Source organism: Branchiostoma lanceolatum, chromosome 17 (assembly GCF_035083965.1).
Source record: "Branchiostoma lanceolatum isolate klBraLanc5 chromosome 17, klBraLanc5.hap2, whole genome shotgun sequence".
In the NCBI taxonomy this organism is placed as follows: Eukaryota; Metazoa; Chordata; class Leptocardii; order Amphioxiformes; family Branchiostomatidae; genus Branchiostoma; species Branchiostoma lanceolatum.
In genome coordinates, this window is record NC_089738.1 from 10,524,401 (window position 1) to 10,549,411 (window position 25,011).

A 25,011-nucleotide genomic window follows, 5' to 3' on the forward strand; every position below is an offset into this window, starting at 1 on the left:
AGAGAGCTGTACATGCTAAAAGCAAGCTATTATCAAAGTAGCTCGGTAAGCTTTGAATTATAATTTAACATTATACAAAACCATAACTAGATATAGACCTTCTCCAATGATTTTGGTTGAAGGTTCATTCAGGTGTAGTTTAGTTAAAGAGCTATGCTACTTCCCTTTCTATCATACATCTGTCTTGCATGTTTCATTCGCAAAGCCGGACACCTTCTCCTGCAACAAGTCCTAGGCAGAGTCCATCGACAAGTCCAACGAGTCATTTTCCTGTCAGTCCTCGGCGTGGCTCGCACCCTTCGCCGAGAATCAGTCCTAAACATCCCCGGCCCAGACGTGGTTCGTCGCCAAACCCCGTGGGCAGTGCGTCCCTTCCCAGCCTGCCGAGCTCGCACACTAACAATCTGCTCACGCCATCGTCGCATTCTCCGGCCAGCAGTCCTGTAGAGAAACACGACAGAACCATCACTGATCTGACCTTTGTCTTCGGCAAGAATGGGTATCTCAAGACATCCTGTCATTCCAAAAGCACGGCTGCATGAAATCTGCGCTTCTTTCCTTTGTGTCCTCAATGGTTGCATGATTGTGTAATGTATAAACTAAGTCCAATAATGCCTTGCCCATTTGCCTGCATATCTACCTGCTGCTTCAAAGAATCGCTCTGATAAAGCCTCGTTTTCGTTAGACGGCGATCGCGCTGCGACCTCTCTGAGACCTACATTGAATGTGTGTAGCCCTTGATTACATAATTGCCATGTAGTGCAAAATGTGTGACTAAAAACACGTATCTTTGAGGCATTTGTCAAGTTCTAGGTCGCAGCGCGGTAGTAGCGAGGTCGCCGCCCTAGTGAGATGGTAGACTAGGTGTTTGTTTCTTTGTTTCGTGTAACTCAAAGGTAGGGCATGTTGCGAATGTTGTAGGTTGAAGATACAGCTAGCTTCGAGAAAATTTGAACTGTACATTTTTATTTCAATGGTTTTGAACAGTAGTGCACCCCACAAGGGAGGCAACCACAGCCGGGATGCTTCACCAAAGGTCTCTCCGAGCGCCTCCCCCAAATCTTCACCCAAGAAGAGTCACGCGAAGAGCAACGGGTCCGAGGAACAGTCCAACGCCCACGTAGTTATAGTCGGAGGAGGGTATGTCAATACTAACTTGTACCTGTTTTTATATTTGCAGTATTGTGACAGATTCATATGGCTTGAATGAATGAATGGTGTATTGAAAATGAAAGAACATTACAGCCCCAGGCTGAATTGCGTCATTTTTAACAGACAACACGTCTCTAAAAACTTTGAAAACTGTACAGATACATATAGTATAAAAGATTCCACATTCTCGATAAACTGTTAGGCGTTAATCGTATAGTAGTATGGAATTTTTCTTATTCATTCAATCTAGAATAGATCATTTGCAACAAGCAGTCGTTGAGTAATCTGACAAGATAGGGTACGGGTGAATCTCTTTATCTAATTGTTCTGGCTTACTGTCTCTTTATGTGGTGAGATATAAGCTTATTTTCTCATCAGGTACAAGTCCGATAGAACCACACACACATACACAAAAATCAATATCTATGATCTTCTTCCGCTTGACATGGATATAGATGACTAACTTTTACTCTTCCTTGTCCTGAAGGTACGCGGGTATAGCGATTGCACGGAAATTACAAGGCAAAATCAACTTTACTCTAATCGACCCAAAGGAGCGCTTTCATCATCATATCGGTGCATTGAGGTCTGCCGTTAGAACAGGTAATTGTGCACATTTGCTTCCGGTGGTTCCCTTCTTTGTACCCAATATGTGTGTCCAATAGCATAGTATAATGCTGTAACATTGTAGATACTCAAGCAACTGGATTAGTTTTGCAAACAGTACCATTTTGCTTCATCGAGTAACTTTGGTATTTAGTATCTGTATACCTAGATGTCTGCCTTCATCGAAGTACATTTAAGATAGCTTGTTGAGATGAACATTGAATCACTAAGCATCAGAATCTCGTCATCTTGCATGAAAAGCGAGCTGCTCGATTTCTTATATGAAGTAAAAAATACATGTTGTGGATGATTATATCTGGTTATCTCAAAAGCTATTAGATATTGATATCTAATTATTATTGAAATAATCGAAAAATTACATTCCAGATTTTGCCAAGAAGACTTTCATTCCATATAAGGCCACGTTTGGGAAGCAGTTTAAACAAGGCCGTGTGAAGGATGTTAAAACATCTGACAGAACCATCACCTTAGAAACAGGTAACAGACATCATGGCGCTATGCGCGTTTTATCATTATTCATTTTTTTGACATGAATTTTAGCTAGATATCTGTCGCGGTGTTATATTTTTTTAATAACTTTTATTGACCCTAAACCTTACCATAATGGTAAAAGTTGATGTTATCAAATCAACATTAAACCGGACATGAATGTCAATCTATAAGATAACAACTCACGCATAACATATTGTCGTATTTCCACAATGCAGGCCCAGTGGAACAGAATAATGTATATAGATAGATGGTATCATTCATTATTTATATTGGTTTGCGTCTAACAGCAATGATACATCTATTCTTATCATCATCATCGGCTATTGCATAATCAAACACACATCTCATCTAGCTGAACATGTATTCTATTCTGATCCATCTTGCGAAAGTAACAAAGTGGCACCGAAGGAACAAATGTTGATTTTAATAAAAAGTGTCTTTCTACGCAACCAAGTGTTTTTTCCAACCGACGTTCGGTGACCGTCTGTCAGTGTCACCTTCCTCGGAGAAAATATAACTAGTTCACTTTGCAATGCAGAAAAGGTGTGTCTTTATTCAGTGACTTACCAACCTGATGAAACTATTCACGGAGCTACGTATTCAGCTAACGTTGCTCTTGAGATTATCTCTCAAAATAACTTCTAGCAATCTATAAAGGTATAAAACAGCAGACGTATTCTACATTATTCTTTTCTATCTGGCTTTAGGAGAGACCATAAGTTACACCCATCTGGTCATTGCTACCGGATGTACGGGTCCGTTTCCGGGACGGGTGGATGACACCATCACAGCTGATGAAGCCATCAGCAGGTACAACAACCTGGCAGAACAGGTGTGTTTACAGAACAAACAAAACAAACAAACAATGCTAACACATAGAGAAACCTGGCATAGTTACAGTCTGATGCTTTAGTACACTATATTAGGAGAAAGATGACACATACTACATGTTGTCATCGACATGGCCACTGTTTTTAAAAAAAAAAAAGTCAAACGCAAAAAGCGTAGATTGTATTCCGTAGTAGTTCTTAGAATAGTCATTTGTCTAACTCGCACTATCTGTAACGTTACACTTTTTCTATGCATTGTTTCATGATGCAATTAGTCCTCGGGCAATAAACCTCATTTATATTTATACAATTGTGTCAGTTGTTCATTGTCTCCACTATATCAGAGGCAAAGTAGGAGTCCACTTTTATTGATATTTTTGATAGATCAACATTTAATGTCTAATTTTATAACGCGTAACCGTGGTTGTGATAGCAATCATATCAGATATACGAGTATTAAGACTTCACCAAGAGGTCGTAGCATACAGTCGTTCATGATTTAGATTAGTTTTATAACTATACCGAATTTCTTATCTTTCTTGTCTTTTTTCTAGATTGAGACGGCCGACAAAATAGTGATCGTTGGCGGAGGAGTAGCGGGAATAGAGCTTACGGGAGAAATTCTGTCCGCCCACAAAAACAAAGACGTCACACTCATCCACGCTCACCAACATCTGATCAACGACGATGTTCTGCCAGCCGTGCGCACAAAGCTACAGGAGAAGCTAGCTAGATACGGCGTCACATTTATTCTAGGTACGTTAGCAAGATGCTTATGATTATGATTATCAATAGCCTTGTAGAAAACTAGGTTTCTGTTGCAGGTCTTCACATATTTACTGTCTTTAAATCTGTGAAGTCGAATGAATGAATATTAAAAAATTGAAGCGTCGTTGAATTTATGTATTATAATGGACAATGCATAACACTGAAATAGATCCAGTTCTTGGACCAATCGCTAATATCTGCTATTCTAATAGTTGACAGAACACATCATCTACCTCTTTTTATTCACTTCCAGCAAGAGAATATGATTGATCTTTAATTGTTTTGTTTACCGTACACATGTCATGATAACTGTATATCAGACCTTGGAAGATACTAAGCCAACCATTGATATATTCTCACAGATGAAAGAGTGAAGAATCTTGATGAAGTTGCTACAAATGTCTCGAAGCCCACTACAGTCAAAACAGACGCCGGGACCGAAGTCAATGCAGACCTGGTTATACGATGCACGGGCGTCAAACCTAATACGGCAGTATTCGCTAACAACTTAGGTGAGAATGCTGCAGTTAGTAGCAATTTCCTTTTAACGCTCCATAACCACATTAGGTAACTGATATATGCAGTGTATTTCCTATTATATTGCTCGTATCTTGATGCTATGTACTACAACTACAACAACCATAATGATTATAGCAGCTTAATGTTTTTTTATACCTCCATCGTATGCTTATGAGCTTTCTATGGACCTGGTCAGTCCCTTCCCAAATATTCCTTATTTGAACAGCTATACCTACACCCGTACCTTTCATGAAGATTTATCTCCTAAAGTATGATAGAAAAGACATTATGTAGTACTACATCAAACAGAATGAGCTGACACCGTATCACCCCAGGCCTTATTCATCGCTTGTAATCTGAATTTTATGTTCGCCAGGCGGCAAAGTAGACGACTCCGGTCGGCTGAAAGTTAACGAGTTGTTTGAAGTGGACGGCGTTGAGCACGTGTATGCCATCGGCGCCTGTAACGACGTGGCAGAGGTGAAGATGCCGAGGCACAGCACCGCACAGGGAGAACTGCTGGCGGAAAACATCGTCAGGAAACTGGACAACAAGGAGATGAAACCGCACACGCAAGGTACGCAACACCCTCTGTTTTAAATCATTCTGAAGCCAGATCTTGTCGTCTTTCTTCTGTTCAAGTGAAGTGATGAGTTATGAATCACATAAGATATTGATTCAGTCAGTGTCTTCTATCAAGCAAAACTGTTCTAGATCAAGCTAGAAACCGACGATATTTCTTAGTCATTAGAAAAAGCATTTATAATCAATAGCAGTCACAAAAGCATGGCTGTTTACTGAATACACAAAACAGCTTTCGATATCGACGCTCTATAGCTTTTTGTTTTATTAGTTAATTGAACTTTACAAATATGATCTAATAAGGATGTTTCATATACAATGACATCTTCTGCCCCTACAGGACAGCTAATGATGGAGATATCGCTTGGGCCAAACGCCGGCGTCAGTCAAGTCAAGGGCCTCATCCTCGGGAGTTTTCTTACCAAATACCGCAAGAGCAAGGATCTCTTCGTTCACCGCTTTTGGAAAAAGGTTATGAAACAGGAAGTGCCTCATTAAGACCACATTTACAACAAAGTGTCTAAATCTATAAGTCTCAAATATCGCTTTCTTTGATGAAAACTATATGCAGAACTACCAACAAAATATCCAGGTATATATATATGAATATTGTGAAAGGACATTCCTGCTTCTTCTTCTTCTAAATACCTGCTGAAGGGATGATATGTGATGATTATTTCCTGCCAACAAAACCTTTTATCAAAAGACAGAACATATAATAAAGTGTTCTTACTGATAAGGACTTTATACATTGTTCCGATCTTAAGAAAAATTAAGGCGTACTTATAGAGTTAACAGATCGTTTCTAAGAAATAAAAGGCAACTCAAGATCTTCTATTCTTCAAACATGTGACCATGGTTGATGTCTTACAAGAATAGTCCAAAAAACTTTTATCAAAAGACAGAACATAATATCAGATAAAGTGTTCTTACTGATAACGACTTTACGCATTGTTCCGAGCTGAAGAAAAATTAAGACGTACTCAAAGACTGAGATAAGAGATCGTTTTTTAGGAAAAAAGGCAACTCAAGATCTTCTATTCTTTAAACATGTGACCATGGCTGATGTGTAACAAGAATAGTCCAAAAACTTTTTATCAAAAGAAAGAACATAATGTAGAATAAAGTGATCTTACTGATAAGGACTTTATACACTGTTCCGAGCTTAAGAGAAATCAAGGGTATTTAAAGAGATAACAGTGTCTGATGAAAAGGGCAACTCAAGATCTTCTATTCTGTAAAAAACATAGTCAATGTATGAGAAGTTAAGTGTGTAGGGTGCACATGGCAGTAATTGCACATTGTGAACATTTAAGTGATATTCTTGCATACTACTTGTTATAAAATGTACCAAATATCTTTCTAGTACGAAAATTTCAATTCTAAAATTGAGATTTTTTATTTTCATTTTTTGTGTCGTCAATTTTCCAGGATTCAATCGTTTGTTTATACTTAAGTTATATGTGATAATCAATCTTGAGGCATAAGCTTTAACCACACGTTTCTATACTTAAGTCTTCGTCAAAAATCAGATAAACCAATAAGTACAGATTTTGTTTCCAAACCACATTTTTGAAATATTAGCTTGTCTTGAGGCTACCAACTTGATAAGTACTAAAGTTTGTAAATAGGTATGTACCACGTAAATACAAAATACGCATGAGCACATATAGAAAAAAATAGCACTACTTTTTTTCGAATTACTAAATGAAAGAAATATTTGGATTTTATGATATCAATCAGACGTAACTAGCGTTTGAAATACATATATATGTCACTTGACTCTATTCAGGACTTCACTCTATTCGGGCAAATCTTAAATTTTCTACTATAATCGTAACAGAGAAAAGTTGATGTTCTTTTTGAGAAATTAACGATTTTCTTTGAATGAAATACTTTAGAAAAGAATACAACACAGCACATTTGAGAAAATTATTGTTACGAGTATGTAGATGCGGTTCCATCTTTGGAAAATTCGCTATAGAAAGCACGTTGTATTCAGTGTCAATGGCTTCAGCTGCAGCAACGCTGTATAGTATGCTTTATATGCTTTAGTGTCACTTTAAGGTAATGTTATGGAGGTGTTAATGTCAATTTCAGAACTTTCATCATGAAAAATTCAGGGTGTATGTGATGATATGACATTTTTGAACTATTGGTAAGTATAGCATTTTCTTCAAAGATAACGAAATGTACAAAGTAGATTCATTTGTCCACACTAAAAGGCAAGATTCATTTCTAATTTTTTTGGAAGAAGCCTTTTATCAATGATAAGTATTTTATATATTTTTGCTCTTTGGGGCGAGGGTCGTCTACATCACCTACTAATTTTAAGTTTACACTAATATTTCTATGAATACTAAACAACACACAACTGTTAAGTCAAATTCTTATTCTAAATTTATAGAGACAATTGCACCAATCAAAGTTTATGATTTAATTTACCGATGTCAATAACATTTTTAGTGTCATAAAAGATGTTCTTTAATGATTTGCATTTAGAAGATGTTTTGTATGAAGATGACATATTTATCGTGTAATGTTTCTAATTGTTTTTCATATACTTCTTAAACATTACATATCCGGGAATATATCATGTGTATCATTATGCTAGTAGTCTAATAAAAATGGACACATTACTTGTCGTCTGGGTCATTCATTTTCTTGTAGCTTTGGTTCATTCCTCGAAGGCACGCTCCAAGATAATTAACTTGTGTAAGAAGAACGACTTTATTGATTATTTCACTTTGTTACGAAGTATTGTTAGTCTAGGAGAAGATTCTCAGAGGAGGCATAGAAACTGTGAAACGTAGCACATCCTGCTAATGCATAAATAATCATTCCAGTATCATAGAATGATAGCTTGATATCGATGTCTCTCTATCATTCTAGGTATAACTTTATATGGTGCAGGTGGGGCATCATGATGTTAGGGATCTTTATGTAAATTTATGCAAATTAGGCTCACATGTCCCGAATTGTTGGCCCTTTTATCGTATATAGCTCTAACGAAAAGTGAAGAAAAAAGCTAGAAAGCCGATACGAGGAAACGAACCCTGTGTATTGACCTATTGTCACTTTATTTTGGCTGAAAATATACGGCAAAAGTGCCAAAACACGCCATACATGAACGAACAGCTGCACAACATGGCCCCCATTACAGCCGTACAGACGGCCAATAGGAACGCAGCTACGTCCAGCAAGTAGTACTGGTACCAGGGTAGGTCCACAGCGCGTGCGCGGAGATGGGAAAGTCCGCCATGTTTGATGACGTGTTCTATCCACCAGACGGCCCGCTCCATGGGTGGCTGGGGCTGGTCACGGTGCAGACGGGACAAGCGGGCTGCCGTCTCCTGGAAACTAGAAAAAGACATGAAAGATGATACATAATAAGACACTCTAATGCAGTCAATTGCACCTGGGGACGTGATCATAGCACTAGCCTTATAAAATCAGTGACACAAAATACGTACCGGAGCAATTTGCATAAATGTCATTCGGAACGTCTGAAAGCAAGATCTTTCTCTATTCATGACATTAGAGACGTGGAACGTCACAAGTTAACAGTCATATTTGATCCACTACCTAAGACACATGTTCATTATTTCAACCTAAATAAAGGCTGGATTTGGCAGGGAAACATAGCTTGATCAGATTCCATGGTACCTGTTATTGGTGAGCACATGGATAACGGCCTGGTATAGCTGGTCCGCGGTAACCGTGCTGAAGTCCAACTTCACCCCCAGTCCCCTGGCCACCACCCGGGCGGCGTTAGCAGGCTGATCCCCGTACAGCGGCAGACAGACCACGGGCACGCCGTGGTACATGGCCTCGCACAAGCCATTGTAACCAGCATGGGTGACGAAGGCTCGTGTCTTGCGGTGACCTTGGAGGTAAGATGGAAATGTTGTTGTTTTTTTGTTTTCTTTGCCTTTGCTACGACGTTACTGATGAACAGTGGACGATGGGGAAAAGTAAGCGGCATATTGGATGGTTAATTAAGATTGTGTGAATCTAGAACGCACAGAATGCAGCGCTACTGACTGTCACTAGGAGGCTCTGAACATCTGCCTCACTGCAGAAACCCAGAAAGTTGGCCGAAAGTTTCGTGATACTGACGATGAGCGTACTTTTTGCTGTTTTTTATTTTTTATTTTATTTTAATAAGATATCCCCTCCGATCCCAAGTTCTCTCTGACATGAGCAATAAATGTTCATTGTCCCCATGCCTACCTAGCAAGTCGTTCTGAGGCAGCCAGTTCATCACTTTGGTGTTGTTGCCCAGACCGGTCGGCTTCTCTCCCACGTACCGCCAAACCACCTTCTGTCGGAGTCGTGCAAAGGCTGCAGCGAAGATTTCAGACTTTTCCGGTGACAGCGTCCGATACATCGACCCAAAGCTAACAACAATCACCCCATCCGTTGATGAACTTTGGACAAAGGATTCCAATTCCTGTAAAGACAAACAAGATTGGCAACATAAAAAGATGTTGCCATGGCGACGGTGGTCTCTGTTAATGTTTTCGTTTTTTTAGGCCACATGCAAATAAGGACCACGCATAAATCATATCAGTTGATCACCTTCTCTACCCAAATAACACAAGTTGTCCAATGTATGAAAGTCTTGTCTTCACAAAAAAGGATATCGTACCATTTCCTCCTAAAATATGTAAATGAGGCCCTCATATTGCAAGATTTGTGTCTAATAGTGGCCACATTTACTTGACTTCCAAATCGTGTAATAGTATTTTGTCATCAATTATGCAAATTAGATATTAATTTTCATAATTGATATCTATCGAAAGTTCTCTCTTTCTCAGTTACATATGTCATGTGTTTGAGAGTCCTATGATAATAGAATGCAGCTGGTTTATAAACTGCCCTCATTAATTATGCAAATCAGATATGGATTTAAATTATTGGCATATGATAATGACACCTACCCACCTACAAAATATGAAGACAATACATCCAGGCATTCTTGAGTTATCGTCCAGTGGACTTTCACATTCCTGTGCAATTCCTAGAATTCTTGCAAACTGCACACAATATATACCAATTTGGCTCGCCCCTGAGGCGTCGCCAAAAATTAACAAGTTATCCGATAGCTACAGGCTATGCTAATTTTTGTGTCAGGTAACTGTAATAACTAGCAGATAGACCGATTTGAAAATCTAATGTTACGAGACATGACAGATGTTGTAGTTAAAACACACGTTGCAATGACGTTTTAGTTCACTTAGCAAGCAAACGCATCATATATCAGCTGAAATTGCTATTTGTTTGTCAGTGATGATTTGGTATGAGTGCTAGAAACACAAATTTCTCGCTTTCCTACATCCTGAAGAATAGACAGTTTGCAAATTAATTAATCTTTTTCTATCATCTTTAGCTATAGCAACTCTCGAAAGGGTTACGTCAACATCAACGGTCAAACGTTGTGGACACGGCGAGCGTAAGCAAAATTCAATTTCAACAGTGTTTTGAATGACATATCTTAAAATTGCTATCATAACGTTATAAAATTTTCCTCAAGTGTATGTAGGCTATAACCACATACTATCTCATTAAATCGCCTCGTTCGCTTCGCTCACTCGGTGATTTTATTCGTTGGTTGTTGCAAATGACCAGGTCTTATACCACCGTTGACACCTTCAAGAAAGAAGTCAAACCCAACCATAGTCAACCTTATAATTAGTTAACATAGAACTTTCATTGTAGACTAGATAACTATGTCGATTCTCATGTATTTTCATGTACTTGTTTGTCTGCAATTAGCCTTCGGGCATGAACTTGCAATAAAGTTATTAATTAACATTTGATAATGGTCCAGTAGTATTCTCGCTACCAATTTCAATAGGCCCACCTTTGGAAGAGATGCGACTGCCTGGACGTTCACCCCTCCGATCTGAACCATGTTGGGCATAAAGGGACGAGGGAAGTCCAGAACATTGTCGGTTCGATGCAGCCACAAGTCCGTACGTGACACGACACTCTGGATAGTGTCTCTCTCACTTATGTATTTACGGACTAATCCGTCGTACGTCTTACTCCCAAGCCATGTTGTCATCGTTGGTGCTAGGGTCCACAAGAGGACGTTCTGAATTCGCTGTACGAAAGTCATTTGGTCAGTAAAATCACAGGTTAAAAAAGGCACGTAAGACGGAGGCAGAGGTACACCTGTAGCCTTTTCACCTAAAAAGTAAAGATCTCCACGCAAGATGGCTATCAGCGGAACACGGGTATCTATGAGGGCTGCGACTATGGCGCCGCACGGGAAAATGGGGTCAAAAATCACAACGCCGTATTGGGATACCTTTAGACGATTTATAAGGTCTTTATCCCCGACAAGCATATCGCAGTGGTTTGTAATGTCTTCGGTGCAAGAGAGGGCTAGTCTGAAGCTCTCATAGACAGACATTGTCTTGGCCACTGAAAAGTACATCTCTTGTACCTCCTTAAGTCGTGCTCCGGTTCCGTTGTCTTCAAATGTTTCAAAATGAAAATCCGGCCTCTCTGCTTGTCGTTTCTTCAAAATGTCCACTGGAACAACTGCTGTAACGACGTGACCCCTTTTTACCAAAGCCTGTCCAATTTTCGCAAGTCCGAACCAGTGACTGTCAAAGAAAGGCATCGGTACCAACAGAACATTTCCTCCGCTACATCTGTGACCCAAGAGACTTATCGCAAGCGATTGAAGGAAATAATATCGAAACATTGATCCAGTTAACATATTGTTTTGCTCGGTCTCGCCAATTACGTTGTTACCTTGGGGACTCGTCTCTGACGCTTGAACCTACCTGTCTAACCGGTTTACCTCCAATGGCTGCTATAACAACACGAATCGCTAGATGGGGTCTATTTTACTGTACGAATGTGATCGATGTTTACTGTAAAGATGAACAGAAGGCTGACTGGGGGTTTGAATAATAGATGGGTCTGTCACGCACTTGACACCATTGTTGGGTATTGTAAAATTCTATAAGTGCTTTCTGTGACCAGTTACCAGCAAATAGCATTAGGTTTGCCTAAGCCATGGACTTCCGAAATGTTAGCCATTCAGGGAAGCATCGATGTCACGTAGGCCCCATACCGCCCACATAGCTGCCTTACAAGGTTTAGACAAACATGTCAATCAAATACGGTCACGGTAAAAGTGATCAGATTCAATGCGATGACATTCGAATACCTCAGTAACGTTTTTGTTTCGTGTACGTTAATGTAAAAATAGCAGAAAAGATCTCGAGATGACAATGTGACTATTATGATTTATATTTCCCTTGGAAACAGATGTACGCCTCAATAAATGTTTGTTTCGCAAACGTGTGTGACCTACAGGTCGATGACACGATGACAACATAAGGTCAATGTTCATCTTGGGTCACGGCGTTGATTTGTAAATTCTAGCATGATAAGATGGTTTTGAACTTGAGTCATACCTCACAAGTACGTCACTGACTAGTGTACGCGATACCGGTCGTTCGGTTCTGTTTCAACTCTTTGTAAACAGCGAAAGGGCGTCACGAAAAACAACTTGACTACTTGAACTCTGACCCTTTCGGCGTTTGTGCAGCTTGTCCTGATTCAGTGTCTCTGCAGTCCTTCGTGTACTTTCTTCATAAACGGTAAGTAATGCCTTGAGATTGTCATACTTTAAGATCCCCCGGCCGGTCTCTATATGTTGACATATGATCTCGACAAGATCTATTCATACCAGTTATGTGTGTTATGTCTATCCTTGATCCTGGTTGATTCTATATATCTGGGAACCGGTTGCTCGGCCTTTGTTGTCTTTATTTGTAAACCTTGGATGTCATTAAATACTTGGCAAATCAAACTGTACTGTGCATGGTTGTCGACCGGTGGGTTACAGGGCGTCCAAATATAGTCTGTTACTGTCGTACTTTCTGGCGTTGGATTTTTGTACATCCTTATGGTGGGGTCTTAAGAGATTACACCTTGACAAGCCCCGCCCCTTTATTCATAAGCCTGAGTGGGTCACCGTAAAACCGGAAGTCTAATCCAAGGTTTGAAAAATTCGTCTGTTGGGTCTCTTTTCTGCTGACAGGTTTAGTAAAGGTAGCATAATTGTAGTCAATGTTTGAATATGTGCTTTTTTTTAGCTTTATGTTCAGCTGCGCGTTTGTCTACAAAATTAATACAAATTTTGGTATAATTTTGCTATGGGTGTTACAACTTGATTTTCCCCTCATAGTCGTAACTGCAAGGTTGCCTCATAAATGAATGCGTATACCTGAGTGTGTTCGAAAATGGTTAACGTTTTGAGGACTGTGTGATGGTAGACCGCCTTTGGTAGTAGCAATGTTTTCTTCTGCTTGTCAAAAATAAACGTTGAGCAAATAAGTCACCTGTTGAACCGCTCGACCACAGAGAAAGATTTGGGTCAACTGGTTCAATGATTTTGCACAGTATCACGTAGAACGGGGTAAAGTTACCACAGTTTCTTATACACTTACTGTTGTGGATGATTCTATATGAAAACGTTTTTCTTTAGAGTGTACATACTATATTAGCTCAAGATGGGAGGAGGACCGTCATTGTTGAATCGTCAGGACATCCATGTAGTCATCGTGGGGGGTGGCTATGGGGGTGTACAACTCGCCAAGAACCTGACCAACAAGGCCAACTACACCCTTATCGACCCTAAAGAGATGATGCACCATAACCTGGCCGCTCTGAGGGCCGTCACGGAGGCTGGTGAGATAGGCTACTTTTTCCTAATTCTTTTATTTACACGCGTCTATATTGGCTGTTAAGGTATCCACACAGACCAAACTGTTGATACAATCTAAGTTAAGTGGGTTCAAAAGTTCAGCTAGATTAGCTTGTGTAGAATTGGTCTCACAACATGTAACCTTAGACGAATATGTCAAGGTCTGTTTTTCTTTTAAGGCTAACACAGAGGATATGTCAACATGGGCGAGGTTTGTTTTTGTGCGCACGCCACGGTAGAAATGACCAGGCTTTCAGTCTGTTGACTGCGGGTCGAAAGCATGCGAGCTAACAACATTTCACATCAGTTACAGAAGACATTTTTTTAAATGTTTTAGCAAAGGATTGCTAATCAACATGCTAAGACTGAAAATTCAAGCATCGTACTACGATACGTTTGAAATATTAAGATAGCAGATGATTATTATCGTTGTCATCTACACAAAAGATAGCTTCGGAAATTTCAGATATGAAATTGACTAGAGAGTTAGGCATGTAGAATTTCAAAATAAGCTGGTATAGATATCATTTAATCTTAGAAGATTAATAAAACGTGATGTGATGTATGTGGGGCACGGAGTACTGTCAGGAATCGACGACAGACTCATAAGTTAAATTCACAAACCCATTGATTAAAATCATAGCTTAAATGTAATCAGGGCCTTTGTAATCGTTCGAAATTTCGTTACCGAAGGAACCTGTTTTGTGTGTATCTTTTAAAAACGTCTACAGGCTTGGCGCCGAAGTGTGCGCAAATTATCGTAACTCTCCAATATGTTAAGCAACAATTTTCAAAATGACGAAAATTAATCCCAATGAGCAAAATTCAGTAATCTTTATTCCAAAAACCGTCATTTTAGCTGTGGTATTAATTTTTGTGTTGATATTCCGACAGGGTTTGCGCCGAAGACGTTTATACCGTATGGTCCGACTTTCGGCAACAATTTCAAACAGGGAGCGGTGACGAAAATCAACCCTAGCGAACAGAACGTCACTCTGTCTAATGGTGAAAACGTCGGGTACAGTCACCTGGTCATAGCTACCGGGGCCACGGGGCCGTTTCCCGGGAAACTCTTCGGTATCACCTCGATGTCGGAGGCCTTGGCCCGAAGTAAACACCTCTTACAACAGGTAACAAACATTGATGGGTTACATATAAAATTTGTTACCTGTTTAGTTAGCATTGTTCACGGTATTAGGCTGACTTTTGTTCAGTTTGAATTGAGCAATTGGTTAGATTTTACAAATTTATCCTTTGTCTATCCATTTGTTACCTCCGTGAAAACAGAGGTATAGTTTTTGGTTTGTTTGCCTTGTGTGCGTGTAAGTTTGTTCCCGCTGGTTCGGGTCCAAGGTTGGCCCGGGTGGCGGAAAATGGTGCAACTGGAGACTTGCAGGATGGGAACGCTGGTATGGCTCGGATCCAAGATTGTTGCCTCAGGATTATTCCCTTTTTTAAAAATAAATCTATATCTAATGGAGAGAAAGATAAGAAAGGAGAGATGGTAATTTAAAGACAAGATTCCAAAATAAACCAAACATTGGAGATAGACTTCTCATCTTTTTTTTTCTGGAAAACAGGTGCAGTTGGCAAAGAAGGTTGTGATTGTTGGGGGAGGAGCCGTGGGTACAGAACTAGCCGCGGAGATAGCTACGGACTACAAGGACAAGAAGGTACGTCCAACTCGTTCTGATATTCTATATTGCGTATTTGATATCGTTTGGGAACTTAGAAGACAATATAAATCACGGTCAATTGGTAAATTTGTTCCCATGTGTTCCCATTAGTCTAAGATCTTAAGGTAAAGTTTGAAAATGGTGATTTTGTATTTAGGTCAGTCTGATCCACCCCCGAGACAAGTTGGTAGATCCGAACACTTCAGACGCCTTCCAGAATGCCGTCAAAGAGAAAGTCACCAAAATGGGAGTGACTCTACTTCTGGGTAAGATAACTTGATTCAATCATATTCGAACATTTTCGAATACGATCACTAATGGTTACATAAACAGATTGCCATATGTTTAAGTTTAGTACCGATCCTAATAGATGGGGTGTATTTGTCGTTATTTACAAATAGTCAGCGTTAAAACATAGAGCTCGAAGCAAACGCTATTTTCTCCTTTTGAATCTCTCCTGCGTTGTGTTCTCATTCAATATCTATAATATTTATGTAAATCATTTTTGAACGCCTCTCTTTTCACAGCAAAGCATACATACATACATGTACATATATACATACATACATACATACATACATACATACATACATACATACATACATACATACACACATACATACATACATACATACATACGGCAAAGCAATGATGATTCTAATACAACTTTGTTTCTGAGTTGTATTCCTTATGATAGGCGTTGCTAAGACTGCGATTTGTTAAGGGTGTATGCTTGAATTCCATGTAGGTGAGAGAGTGACGAACCTGGATAAACTACCGAAGGAGACCGTACAGGAAACCACGGTGGTGACCAGCAAAGGCTCGCACATCGAGGCCGACCTCGTCATCCCCTGTACCGGTCTCAGGGTCAACAGTTCAGCCTACAAGGACAGTCTACGTAAGATTCTTTCAAGCATAACCTGACTTGCCCTATAAGTACTTTTTGTTGTGGGAAAAAGCGGGACAATATCTTTTGAAAAGTTTTTGATAGTTGCATTACACATTTGCATACTTTGTGACGCAGGTACGAATAATGTAGAGCGAAATAATCCAGTTTAAGGAGACTAAAAACGTCTCCTTTTATCACAAATATGGGGAGATTTTCCTGAATGTCTGACTAGACCATTTCTGGTAAAAAGTATGCTAGAACTGCATACAATTGCGAACCATCCTACTTTAGTCATTAACGTTAACAATACTGCGTGGGAATTAAGTACTTATTACCGATATTTCGAATTATTTGCAACTTCCACAGCTTCCAGTATGGACAAAAAGGGTGCTCTGAAAGTTAACGGCTACTTCGAGGTGGAGGGAACCAAGAACATCTACGCCATCGGCGACTGTACGAACATCCCGGAGACCAAGCTGGCATACAACGCGGGCGTGCACGCCGACCTGCTGGCGAAGAACATCCTCGCACAGGAGACCGGGGGAAAGCCGAAGGAGTACAAACCAGGTACGTACGTGACGTCATAGCCGCCATGTTGGTTGGTTAAACCTAAAAGAGTCAGACCTACCGTTTGGGACCGCATTCTTAGCAGCGACGCCTAGCTGTAGTGTGGAAAAGTACCAGTTAGTATCGCCCCGAGGAAGGTGACAGACGTCGTATCATCGGCTGTTGATTGATATCACAGAATACAAATTCAGACCATGAACGTGGGTACGTTCTGAAATAGGCATCTTTCGTATGGATTGCCCAGAGCCTAGAAACTTGTTTAATGTGTTTCTAATGAACCAAAGAAACCTTCCTAACTCATAGTACATCCAGAAACTTTTGAACATAAACTATCAAAATTGTCGAAGTAAACTAGTAGTTAGACAAGAAATATTCTTTAACAAGATTCTATAAACTCTAGTGACCCATAGCTCTATTACTATGGTGATGAAGGCAGGCTCGAGCTCTTGACTGAAGAGCGTGGAAAGCAGTGGTCCGCATCGTTGACAGGTGAAAGAGGAAATGATGATGATGATGCTATGCTGATGTTCTTTTGTTTTTGTCTGTTTTGAAGCTTCCTTCTTCCTGTTGATTTGCCTGGGGAGAGCCGACGGTGCGGGCCAGTGGAGCACGTCACTACTGCCAACCTTCATGGCCACTAACATCAAGAGTAAAGGCATGTTCGTCAGCAGGTACTGGGGCCTCATGGGACAAAAGGTTCCCACTGGCAAGTAGAACTGGGATAATCTTAAAAAGGCATGATACATTAGATATCTTAGATATCTAAGATGTATGGAGTGCATCCAAGTACTCACAGGAAATGTGTCCTTCTTGTAACAAAAAATGCTTTAGAAGCAAACTCTAGTTAATGTTTTGCGGATATTTTTTCTTTTGTTATGCGCAGTTAAGATACCTTATGTATCTAAGATGAACGAAGTGCATTTGAGCACTTACAGGGTATAAGACTATATCGTTCTTGCAACGAAACAATAGCTGCTTAAGAAGTAAACTGTACACATATATGGTTTATGTTTTATGCATTTTTCTTTTATTATTAAGTAGTGCCAAATTATGCAATATGCGGTCATCACTTAAGTGCCTTTGTGTGTTTGTGCATAGGGAGTTGAATATATCTCTATCATGTAGTAACGCATTGCTAATTTTTTTGTGTGTATATGGCTAGCTAACCTTAGCGTTTTTGGAAAGACGCTAAAAGATGTATTGGGCGAATTTAAAGCATATCATGTACATGATCTTAACCCTTCGAAAAACTACTTTGGGTCGTACACAGGTTTTATAAAATGTAATAGAGAGTTTAAACTACTCCAATTATTTTACACCCGTATGAAAAACTTGCTAGAATAAAGAGACATACGAAGAACAGGCGACAATTACTGTTATCTGTTTTTTTGCTTTAAAATGATTTTTCACATCCAGATGTACATCTCCATATTTCATATACAGTCGTGTTTTAGCAGGAAATTGCTCTAAGAATAGAAGCATAATCAAGATTATTACATGAAGACGTAAACGCCTACATGTAGTTGAAAGCTTTGGTGCTGTCCTTGGTGCTGACTGGATATGTAGGTTGATAACGGAATCGTGATTGAAGTTATGAGAATATTGATGTTAAAGGTCTGACTCAGATTACACCAATATGACTATTAGCGATTTGTCAAGCTAATCATCCAACCTGTACGTTGATCTTCTAGCCCCCAACCTAGAGACCTAGAATTGCTGACAATTCTAATATTAATGGCCAAGCAAATGTAGCAACCGGGCTTGTTTTGAGCGTTTTTATAACGCAACTGAGGTCTGGAATTATGTATGGATGTTGTTCCAGCGATATCCGGATGTGTGGTTGGCATAGAATGTATACGTGTTTGTTTTCTCATCGGTGTTGAAAGGAGCTCTTTACTAAAAAAAACATGAGACAGCCAATTCTATGTACCACCCAGTAACACTATTTAATCGGGTACACGCGGGTCGTAATGCTGCTTAATGATCCTACCCCTCCCATCCCTCTCTCTCTCTCTCTCTGTAGGTTAACACAACAATGGCGTTTATGTCATTGGACACCAATCACTAATATCTGCTCTCACTAAAGCATCACCATTCCATGAAATGCAAATCTATTATTATTTTTTGTTATAGACAAACCATATACACAGCTGTTCCTCAAACTATTGTGAATCTATCATACTTTACCCCTTCTTTTTGGCCATATACATGATTAAAAGGTTAATACTATAGTACTACAGGACGGGCCTGCTGTCACTGAGATTCTAATTTTCCAAGATGGCTGCCCCCATATGGACAGTGGGTAAAGCAGAATACATTTTAGTACTAAAACTAATGCAAATTTCTATTAAGGGGCGCTTTGTCCCATATCTCTCCAGCTCTTCCATGCCATCATGTCCCTGCTCTTCAGCATCCTCACCATGAACTCAGGGAGAAGAGTTGTACCTTTCTGCCCCATCCCTGCCTCTCGACCAAGAGATATCGTCATCATAAAAGGATCTAAAAACAAACAAACAAGGAAACAAATAAAGATAAATTTGCCATCATGAAAGGATCTAAAAACAAATAAATAAAAATAGATTTAAAAAGTCAATCTCTTCAGCATACAGATTGGCATGTGTTTATCCAAAATCAAAAGCAGTTTAGAGTGAGTCTGCTAGAGGGCGCTGCTTACCTGGCTTGTACTCCTTTTTGGTCCCTCCAGTTTCTTCAGCGAGGATGTTCTTAGCCAGCAGCTCTGCATGCATGCCTGCCCTGTACGCCATCTTGGTCTCAGGGATGTTGGTGCAATCCCCGATGGCATAGATTCCCTTTGTCCCCTGCACTTCGAAGAAGTTGTTGACTTTCAGGCTGCCATTGTCTTCCATACTAGGGGCTGGAAAAGTGGGAATAAAGACCTGTCAGCACTGTGATAGGGCTACTTTACTGCCATAGTAGTGCCACCGTACTGCCATAGTAGTGCCACAGTACTGCAATAGCAGTGCCACAGTACTGCAATAGCAGTGCCACAGTACTGCCATAGTAGTGCCACAGTACTGCAATAGCAGTACCATAGTACTGCAATAGCAGTGCCACAGTACTGCCATAGTAGTGCCACAGTACTGCAATAACAGTGCCACAGTACTGCCATAGTAGTGCCGCAGTACTGCAATAGCAGTGCCACAGTACTGCAATAGCAGTGCCACAGTACTGCAATAGCAGTGCCACAGTACTGCAATAGCAGTGCCACAGTACTGCCATAATAGTGCCACAGTACTGCAATAGCAGTACCATAGTACTGCAATAGCAGTGCCACAGTACTGCCATAGTAGTGCCACAGTACTGCAATAACAGTGCCACAGTACTGCCATAGTAGTGCCGCAGTACTGCAATAGCAGTGCCATAGTACTGCAATAGCAGTGCCACAGTACTGCCATAGTAGTGCCGCAGTACTGCAATAGCAGTGCCATAGTACTGCAATAGCAGTGCCACAGTACTGCCATAGTAGTGCCACAGTACTGCAATAGCAGTGCCACGGTACTGCCATAGTAGTGCCACATTGCTGTCATAGAAGCGCCACATTAATGCCATAGTAGTGCCACATTAGTGACAACGTGATACATAACAAATGCTGATATTTTTTACGCTATCCATGCGCTACGGAAATGCAAATAAGCCCTTCAGCACCCATCACTAAAGTCTTTCCCGCGTAATTGTTGTAGTACGTCGATGAAGGTTAGAGAAGACATACAGGTGATAATATACATAAGGTAACAGTTACTCATTAAGCAACTGGGTAAAATTTGGAAACGGTCAGACGTTTCAGACAGCATCCGCTGCCTTTCGTAAGTGACCATCGGTGTAGTCCGTTTCTTGACCTTTTCTGAACCGAAATCAACATCGCCATTCACTGATCATGAGGATGCACCTTCTACCAATGCACAATGGTGCTGTAAGCAATTCGTCTTACCCAGACTGTCCTTATATGCCATACTGTTGACTTTCAGCCCCGTACACGGGATGACCAGGTCAGCTGAGATCTCTGTCCCCTTGTCCGTCATGACTGTAACATTCTCCACTCTGTCCGTCGGCAACTGGTCTAGGTTTGTCACTCTTTCACCTGAAGATGATAAGGAAAAAGGCGAAAGTTATCAATAATCATAGCATGACATTAGAATATTTGTAGTTCGATATCATAGTTGGATACAAAGAAACGTTGTTAGTGATTTTGAGTTTACAAGAACAATGTCATGAAAAATCATCATCATAGTAAATCTTCATCCGAGTAATATAATATAAGTGCGAAGAGCTTACCTAACACGAGTTTGACTCCCAACCCTTGTAGGATATGTTTTAGTCTCTTCTGAAATGCCTCGCTGGATTCGGCATCCACTAGAACCTCACGCGTATGGATCAACGTCACCTAGAAAAAAAATAGATAAAGATTCTTGTAACTTCCAGTTCAAAACAGTGAATGGTAAGGTATTATAACAATCAATATTTAACGTCTACCTGCAAAAGATCAAATTAAAATTATAAACTTTTTGCTGGTATTTAAAAGTACAATTTTTAGGACAGATATCATGAAGTTTAACAACAACAAAGTTCAATTGTTAACATAATATCATTTTTTTTCTTTAGCTTATTTGACACGCATTATTGGGTTAGCGTAATGTTCACTATCGATTCTATATTTTGATATATTTCATGTAACAGTTACCATACCTCTTTGTCCTTGTAGTCTGTGGCTATCTCTCCCGCTATCTCAGTCCCGACAGCCCCTCCTCCTATTATCGCAACTTTCTTTGCTGCTTTCACCTGCAAACATTTTAAAAGTCCGTAGGTTATACATTTATGTATTTCACACAAACCTCACATTATCGTTAGAGCAACAAACAGAGATCGGTCTAACTAGCAACGTTATTGTTGTATTTTTTCTCCATTTAATAGTAACGAAGAATTGACAACTTGTAGGTTTAATATCGAGAAATGTTAAGGGTTACCCGCTGTGGTTGGTGAAATACGCGAGCCCTAGCTAAGCCGCATTGCACTACTAGGTATAACGAAAAGGCACCATTCTTCGTCCTAATTAGTTTGAGGTCCACCAGAAATCAAGAAGGAACGCTTTATCTGTCTCCTTTCTTTAAGGAACTAAGAGTAAAGCTATAGCGTACGTCTTACCAGCTCAAGAACTCCCTCGCTCTTTTTCACTACTTGCGCCGCCGTCGTCATTCCGTCCGGCAGGTTAAATGGGAAGGCACCCGTGGAGCCTGTCGCGAGAACGAGGTGGCTGTACTTCACCGTTTCCCCGCTAGCGAGAAGAACTGTCTTCCCCGCGGCGTTGATCCCAGTAACGGCGCCTTGCTTGAAGTTTTCACCGAAGGTTGGGGCGTAAGGTATGAGGATCTTCTTGGCAAACCCTTTTTGGAGATTGTAACAAATATTCTAAATCAATTAATGGTAAACGTTGATTAAAATCTAATCAATAACCTTATCATATCTGCTTTGGAGGAAAGGAATCCCTGAAATACAAAACGATTAATATCTACACCCCCCCCCCCATCATATGACTGAATTCTATTTCATTTTATCAACCGATTAAACAGGTCCACAGAATCGAAGCAGACACAGTTACATGAAGATCTATTGAAAAGTACAGCAACTTTCGTACGGCCAAGTACAAAGCACAAAATAAAAATACAAAATAATCCAAAATCTTACTTGCTATGTAATGCATGTATGTGACATATTGAAGTGAATACAAGGACCTAATGTGTGGATAACATGTAAGCAAACTAAGGAAGCTGACCTGGTTCAGTACAGGACCTGACAGCCCCGACATTGTGGTACAACATTTCCTTGGGGTCAATCAGGGTGAACCTCGCCTTGTTCTTCATGTTTCTGGCGAGTTGCATACCGGCATATCCTCCTCCAACAATCACAACATGGACGTCTTCACGGTCCAGCAAAGACGGACTTAACCCCATGTCTCAATCTCAAACTACAAAGGAAAAAGTATTAGAAAGCGGGTATGAAGCAATTTTGAATTAGGATCAAACAGCAGCACTTGTGTACAACGGCGATTGTTACCTTAGTGAAAACGGAGATATTGTTTTGGGTCTGTGTGTTTGTCTGTACTGGTGTAGGTCCCCAGTTATCTGAATATGGCAACAGTAGAATGACAGGATGTGAGGCGGAAGATTGCGTAACCGGTGATTCGGGCAAGCTGATGGGAAAGTTGCCTTGACTTGCATGAACAGAATCAGTGAGAACTTCACAATAACGAATATAACAAGAAATTTATAAAAACTCACGGAGGGATAAGAATCTAGATTCCTCAACTTAGCATTTTTCGTGCAGACAGTAACATGTGATAACGGTATTGCCAGTGGGACCGTGATCGGTTGCCTTCTGTTGTACCTCTTGACGTTGTTTTAAGAAAATACATTGTAGCATTGAATAAGAAAAGCAGAGTGCGAAAATGAGAAATACAACTAAAACTGAAGATGGTGTCACATGAAAATCCATGGATGTTTAGTAGCAAAAAAGTAACATCCAATTATCCGTTACAAAACGGATTAACTAGAGCCGACGGCGAACCAGGCTAACCTGTTGAGCTATATAATTATATTAAAGAAACCCAGATGTGGACTCACTGGGCTGTTGCGGCCCATATGGATAAAATGAACCTGTTTTCATAAAATATGCTGCCATGATAATCACTTTTTGTTAAACGTGCATATGGCAATGGATTGAATGGTGTGACTTTTACAATGTATAGTGACTGAACATCATGTTGTGAGATTCTGCCTCAGTCTATTCTTTCAAACGTGTAAATATTGACCTGCTTTTAAAGAGAAAGACACAGCAGGATAACACATTCTAAAACAAACTGGTCAGATCACCCTTTTTCGTATAGAAATGATCAAACGGGGAATAGTTGACAAAATGCGTTTTTTTTTCAGTTGTTTGTATGCTCGTATACGCTAAATATGCTAGGTCGGTGTAACTGCGAATCCCAGGGGAGGGGGGCTAATCAAACACTTCTTGTTTGTACACCCGACAGACAAGGAAAATGCAGACTTGCATGGTTGCATGTGCGCTATGTGTTCGACCAAACCTGGAATACGCCCCAACTAGGACCTGCTACCGATGTACGGTACACAACACATACAAACGTACGAGGAGAGAAGTTCAAATTCTTTATCGATATGTCAACAGGCAGGATTACGGTAACCGTTATACACTATTAGAATACACAGACACGCTAATCGTTTGTTTGTTTGCTATGGCTTGCTTTGAGCAAGGAAGTTTTATCTAGATAAAACCTCCTTGCTTTGAGCAAATCGCCTAATTATAAGAATTGTATTGGGCTTATGAACCACGATAACAAGAACAATACAGGCATACCTTCTAACAAATGACGATCAAAGAGACTTTGTACGTTGTCTTGTTGACTCCAATACTTGAGCACTTTAAGCCTACTAGTAGGTACTCGGACACTCACTCAACCCTGGTGACCTGGTGACCCTATTGACCCCAAAGCGGAACTGCTGACCGATCCTGACTGTCCATCACAACCGATGACAGCATGGTGATTAGTGTTCCAACCAATGAGAGGGTGATTGCATGTCAAATATTTGCATTTTTATGTTTTTGTTTTGCATTGCACCATTTGACGGAGGTGGACGGGACTATGAGGCCGGTGCCTTGTAAGACAACGGTGACACTAGCATGGTAGTGAGGTACACAAATTTATTATCTAATCAATTCAGCTCAAGGGCGTGAAATCTTGTTTTTGGCTTGTCTGTGCGTATCTCTGCGATTCCCAATACACACACACAATGCATCCTTAGTGCTGCTTACTTTGTCTGTTAAACTTGAAGGTGGGGTTTACTAATTGAAAGAAGCAATGCATAGGAGTGTGGGTGAGTAAAGACTGCCATGCCTGGTTTCCTTTGGTGTTTGGGTGAGATCAGAAACGAGACGGAGCGATTTTATTTAGAATTCCTACCTTTGTCTCCTTCTTCAAACTTTCATAATCATATGGTAATATTATATGTATGTATTTGTGTGCGTATGTGTGCCCGTGTGTGTGTGTGTGTGTGGTGTGTGTGTATGTGTGCAACGGTGTGTGCGTATGTGTATGCGTGTGTTTAAAGTTACATCTAACTTGTGTGTGTGTGTTTCTGTCTG

At 40.2% G+C, this 25,011-nt stretch overlaps 4 protein-coding genes across 10 annotated transcripts in view; 2 read left to right on the forward strand and 2 right to left on the reverse strand.

Annotated features, from left to right (window-relative positions):
• The window catches only part of LOC136423110 (ferroptosis suppressor protein 1-like), a 29,368-nt gene extending 21,759 nt beyond the window's left edge, over positions 1-7,609 (forward strand). For 2 of the 4 annotated variants that reach the window (XM_066411133.1, XM_066411132.1), the window contains 9 exons: positions 206-499; positions 988-1,140; positions 1,640-1,755; positions 2,146-2,256; positions 2,979-3,103; positions 3,656-3,857; positions 4,232-4,381; positions 4,765-4,965; positions 5,311-7,609. In XM_066411133.1, the coding sequence (XP_066267230.1) occupies positions 206-499; positions 988-1,140; positions 1,640-1,755; positions 2,146-2,256; positions 2,979-3,103; positions 3,656-3,857; positions 4,232-4,381; positions 4,765-4,965; positions 5,311-5,468 (1,510 nt within the window). In that variant the 3' untranslated portion in view covers positions 5,469-7,609. The remainder of the gene's footprint in view (positions 1-205; positions 500-987; positions 1,141-1,639; positions 1,756-2,145; positions 2,257-2,978; positions 3,104-3,655; positions 3,858-4,231; positions 4,382-4,764; positions 4,966-5,310) is intronic. The other 2 variants (XM_066411136.1, XM_066411135.1) reach the window with 1 other exon arrangement.
• Positions 7,610-8,042: 433 nt separating this feature from the next.
• On the reverse strand, positions 8,043-11,771 carry LOC136423660 (UDP-glucuronosyltransferase 2C1-like). Of its 2 annotated transcripts, XM_066411922.1 has the most exons (5): positions 11,425-11,771; positions 10,837-11,079; positions 9,204-9,423; positions 8,637-8,856; positions 8,043-8,330 (listed from the first exon to the last, which is right to left on the reverse strand). In XM_066411922.1, exons 1-5 carry the CDS (start codon positions 11,701-11,703, stop codon positions 8,045-8,047), a joined length of 1,248 nt encoding a protein of 415 aa, XP_066268019.1. In that variant the 5' UTR covers positions 11,704-11,771; the 3' UTR covers positions 8,043-8,044. The 2 variants fall into 2 exon arrangements, with proteins under 2 accessions (XP_066268019.1, XP_066268018.1); XM_066411921.1 differs by having other exon boundaries at positions 10,837-11,771.
• A 615-nt stretch (positions 11,772-12,386) lies between these two features.
• Positions 12,387-18,110, forward strand: LOC136422715 (ferroptosis suppressor protein 1-like). 3 transcript variants are annotated; one of them, XM_066410560.1, is made up of 8 exons: positions 12,387-12,595; positions 13,486-13,688; positions 14,599-14,834; positions 15,285-15,377; positions 15,538-15,646; positions 16,129-16,278; positions 16,636-16,836; positions 17,390-18,110. In XM_066410560.1, exons 2-8 carry the CDS (start codon positions 13,511-13,513, stop codon positions 17,548-17,550), a joined length of 1,128 nt encoding a protein of 375 aa, XP_066266657.1. In that variant the 5' UTR covers positions 12,387-12,595; positions 13,486-13,510; the 3' UTR covers positions 17,551-18,110. The 3 variants fall into 3 exon arrangements, with proteins under 3 accessions (XP_066266657.1, XP_066266659.1, XP_066266658.1); XM_066410562.1 differs by having other exon boundaries at positions 13,505-13,688; XM_066410561.1 differs by lacking the exon at positions 12,387-12,595 and adding an exon at positions 12,734-12,997.
• A 91-nt stretch (positions 18,111-18,201) lies between these two features.
• LOC136422717 (ferroptosis suppressor protein 1-like) lies at positions 18,202-24,976 on the reverse strand. Its single transcript, XM_066410566.1, has 8 exons — positions 24,226-24,976; positions 22,625-22,816; positions 21,997-22,235; positions 21,541-21,633; positions 21,130-21,238; positions 20,786-20,935; positions 19,511-19,711; positions 18,202-19,335 (listed from the first exon to the last, which is right to left on the reverse strand). The coding sequence occupies exons 2-8, from the start codon at positions 22,800-22,802 to the stop codon at positions 19,184-19,186; spliced, it is 1,122 nt and encodes a 373-aa protein (XP_066266663.1). The 5' UTR covers positions 22,803-22,816; positions 24,226-24,976; the 3' UTR covers positions 18,202-19,183.
• Between the last annotated feature and the right edge of the window lie 35 nt (positions 24,977-25,011).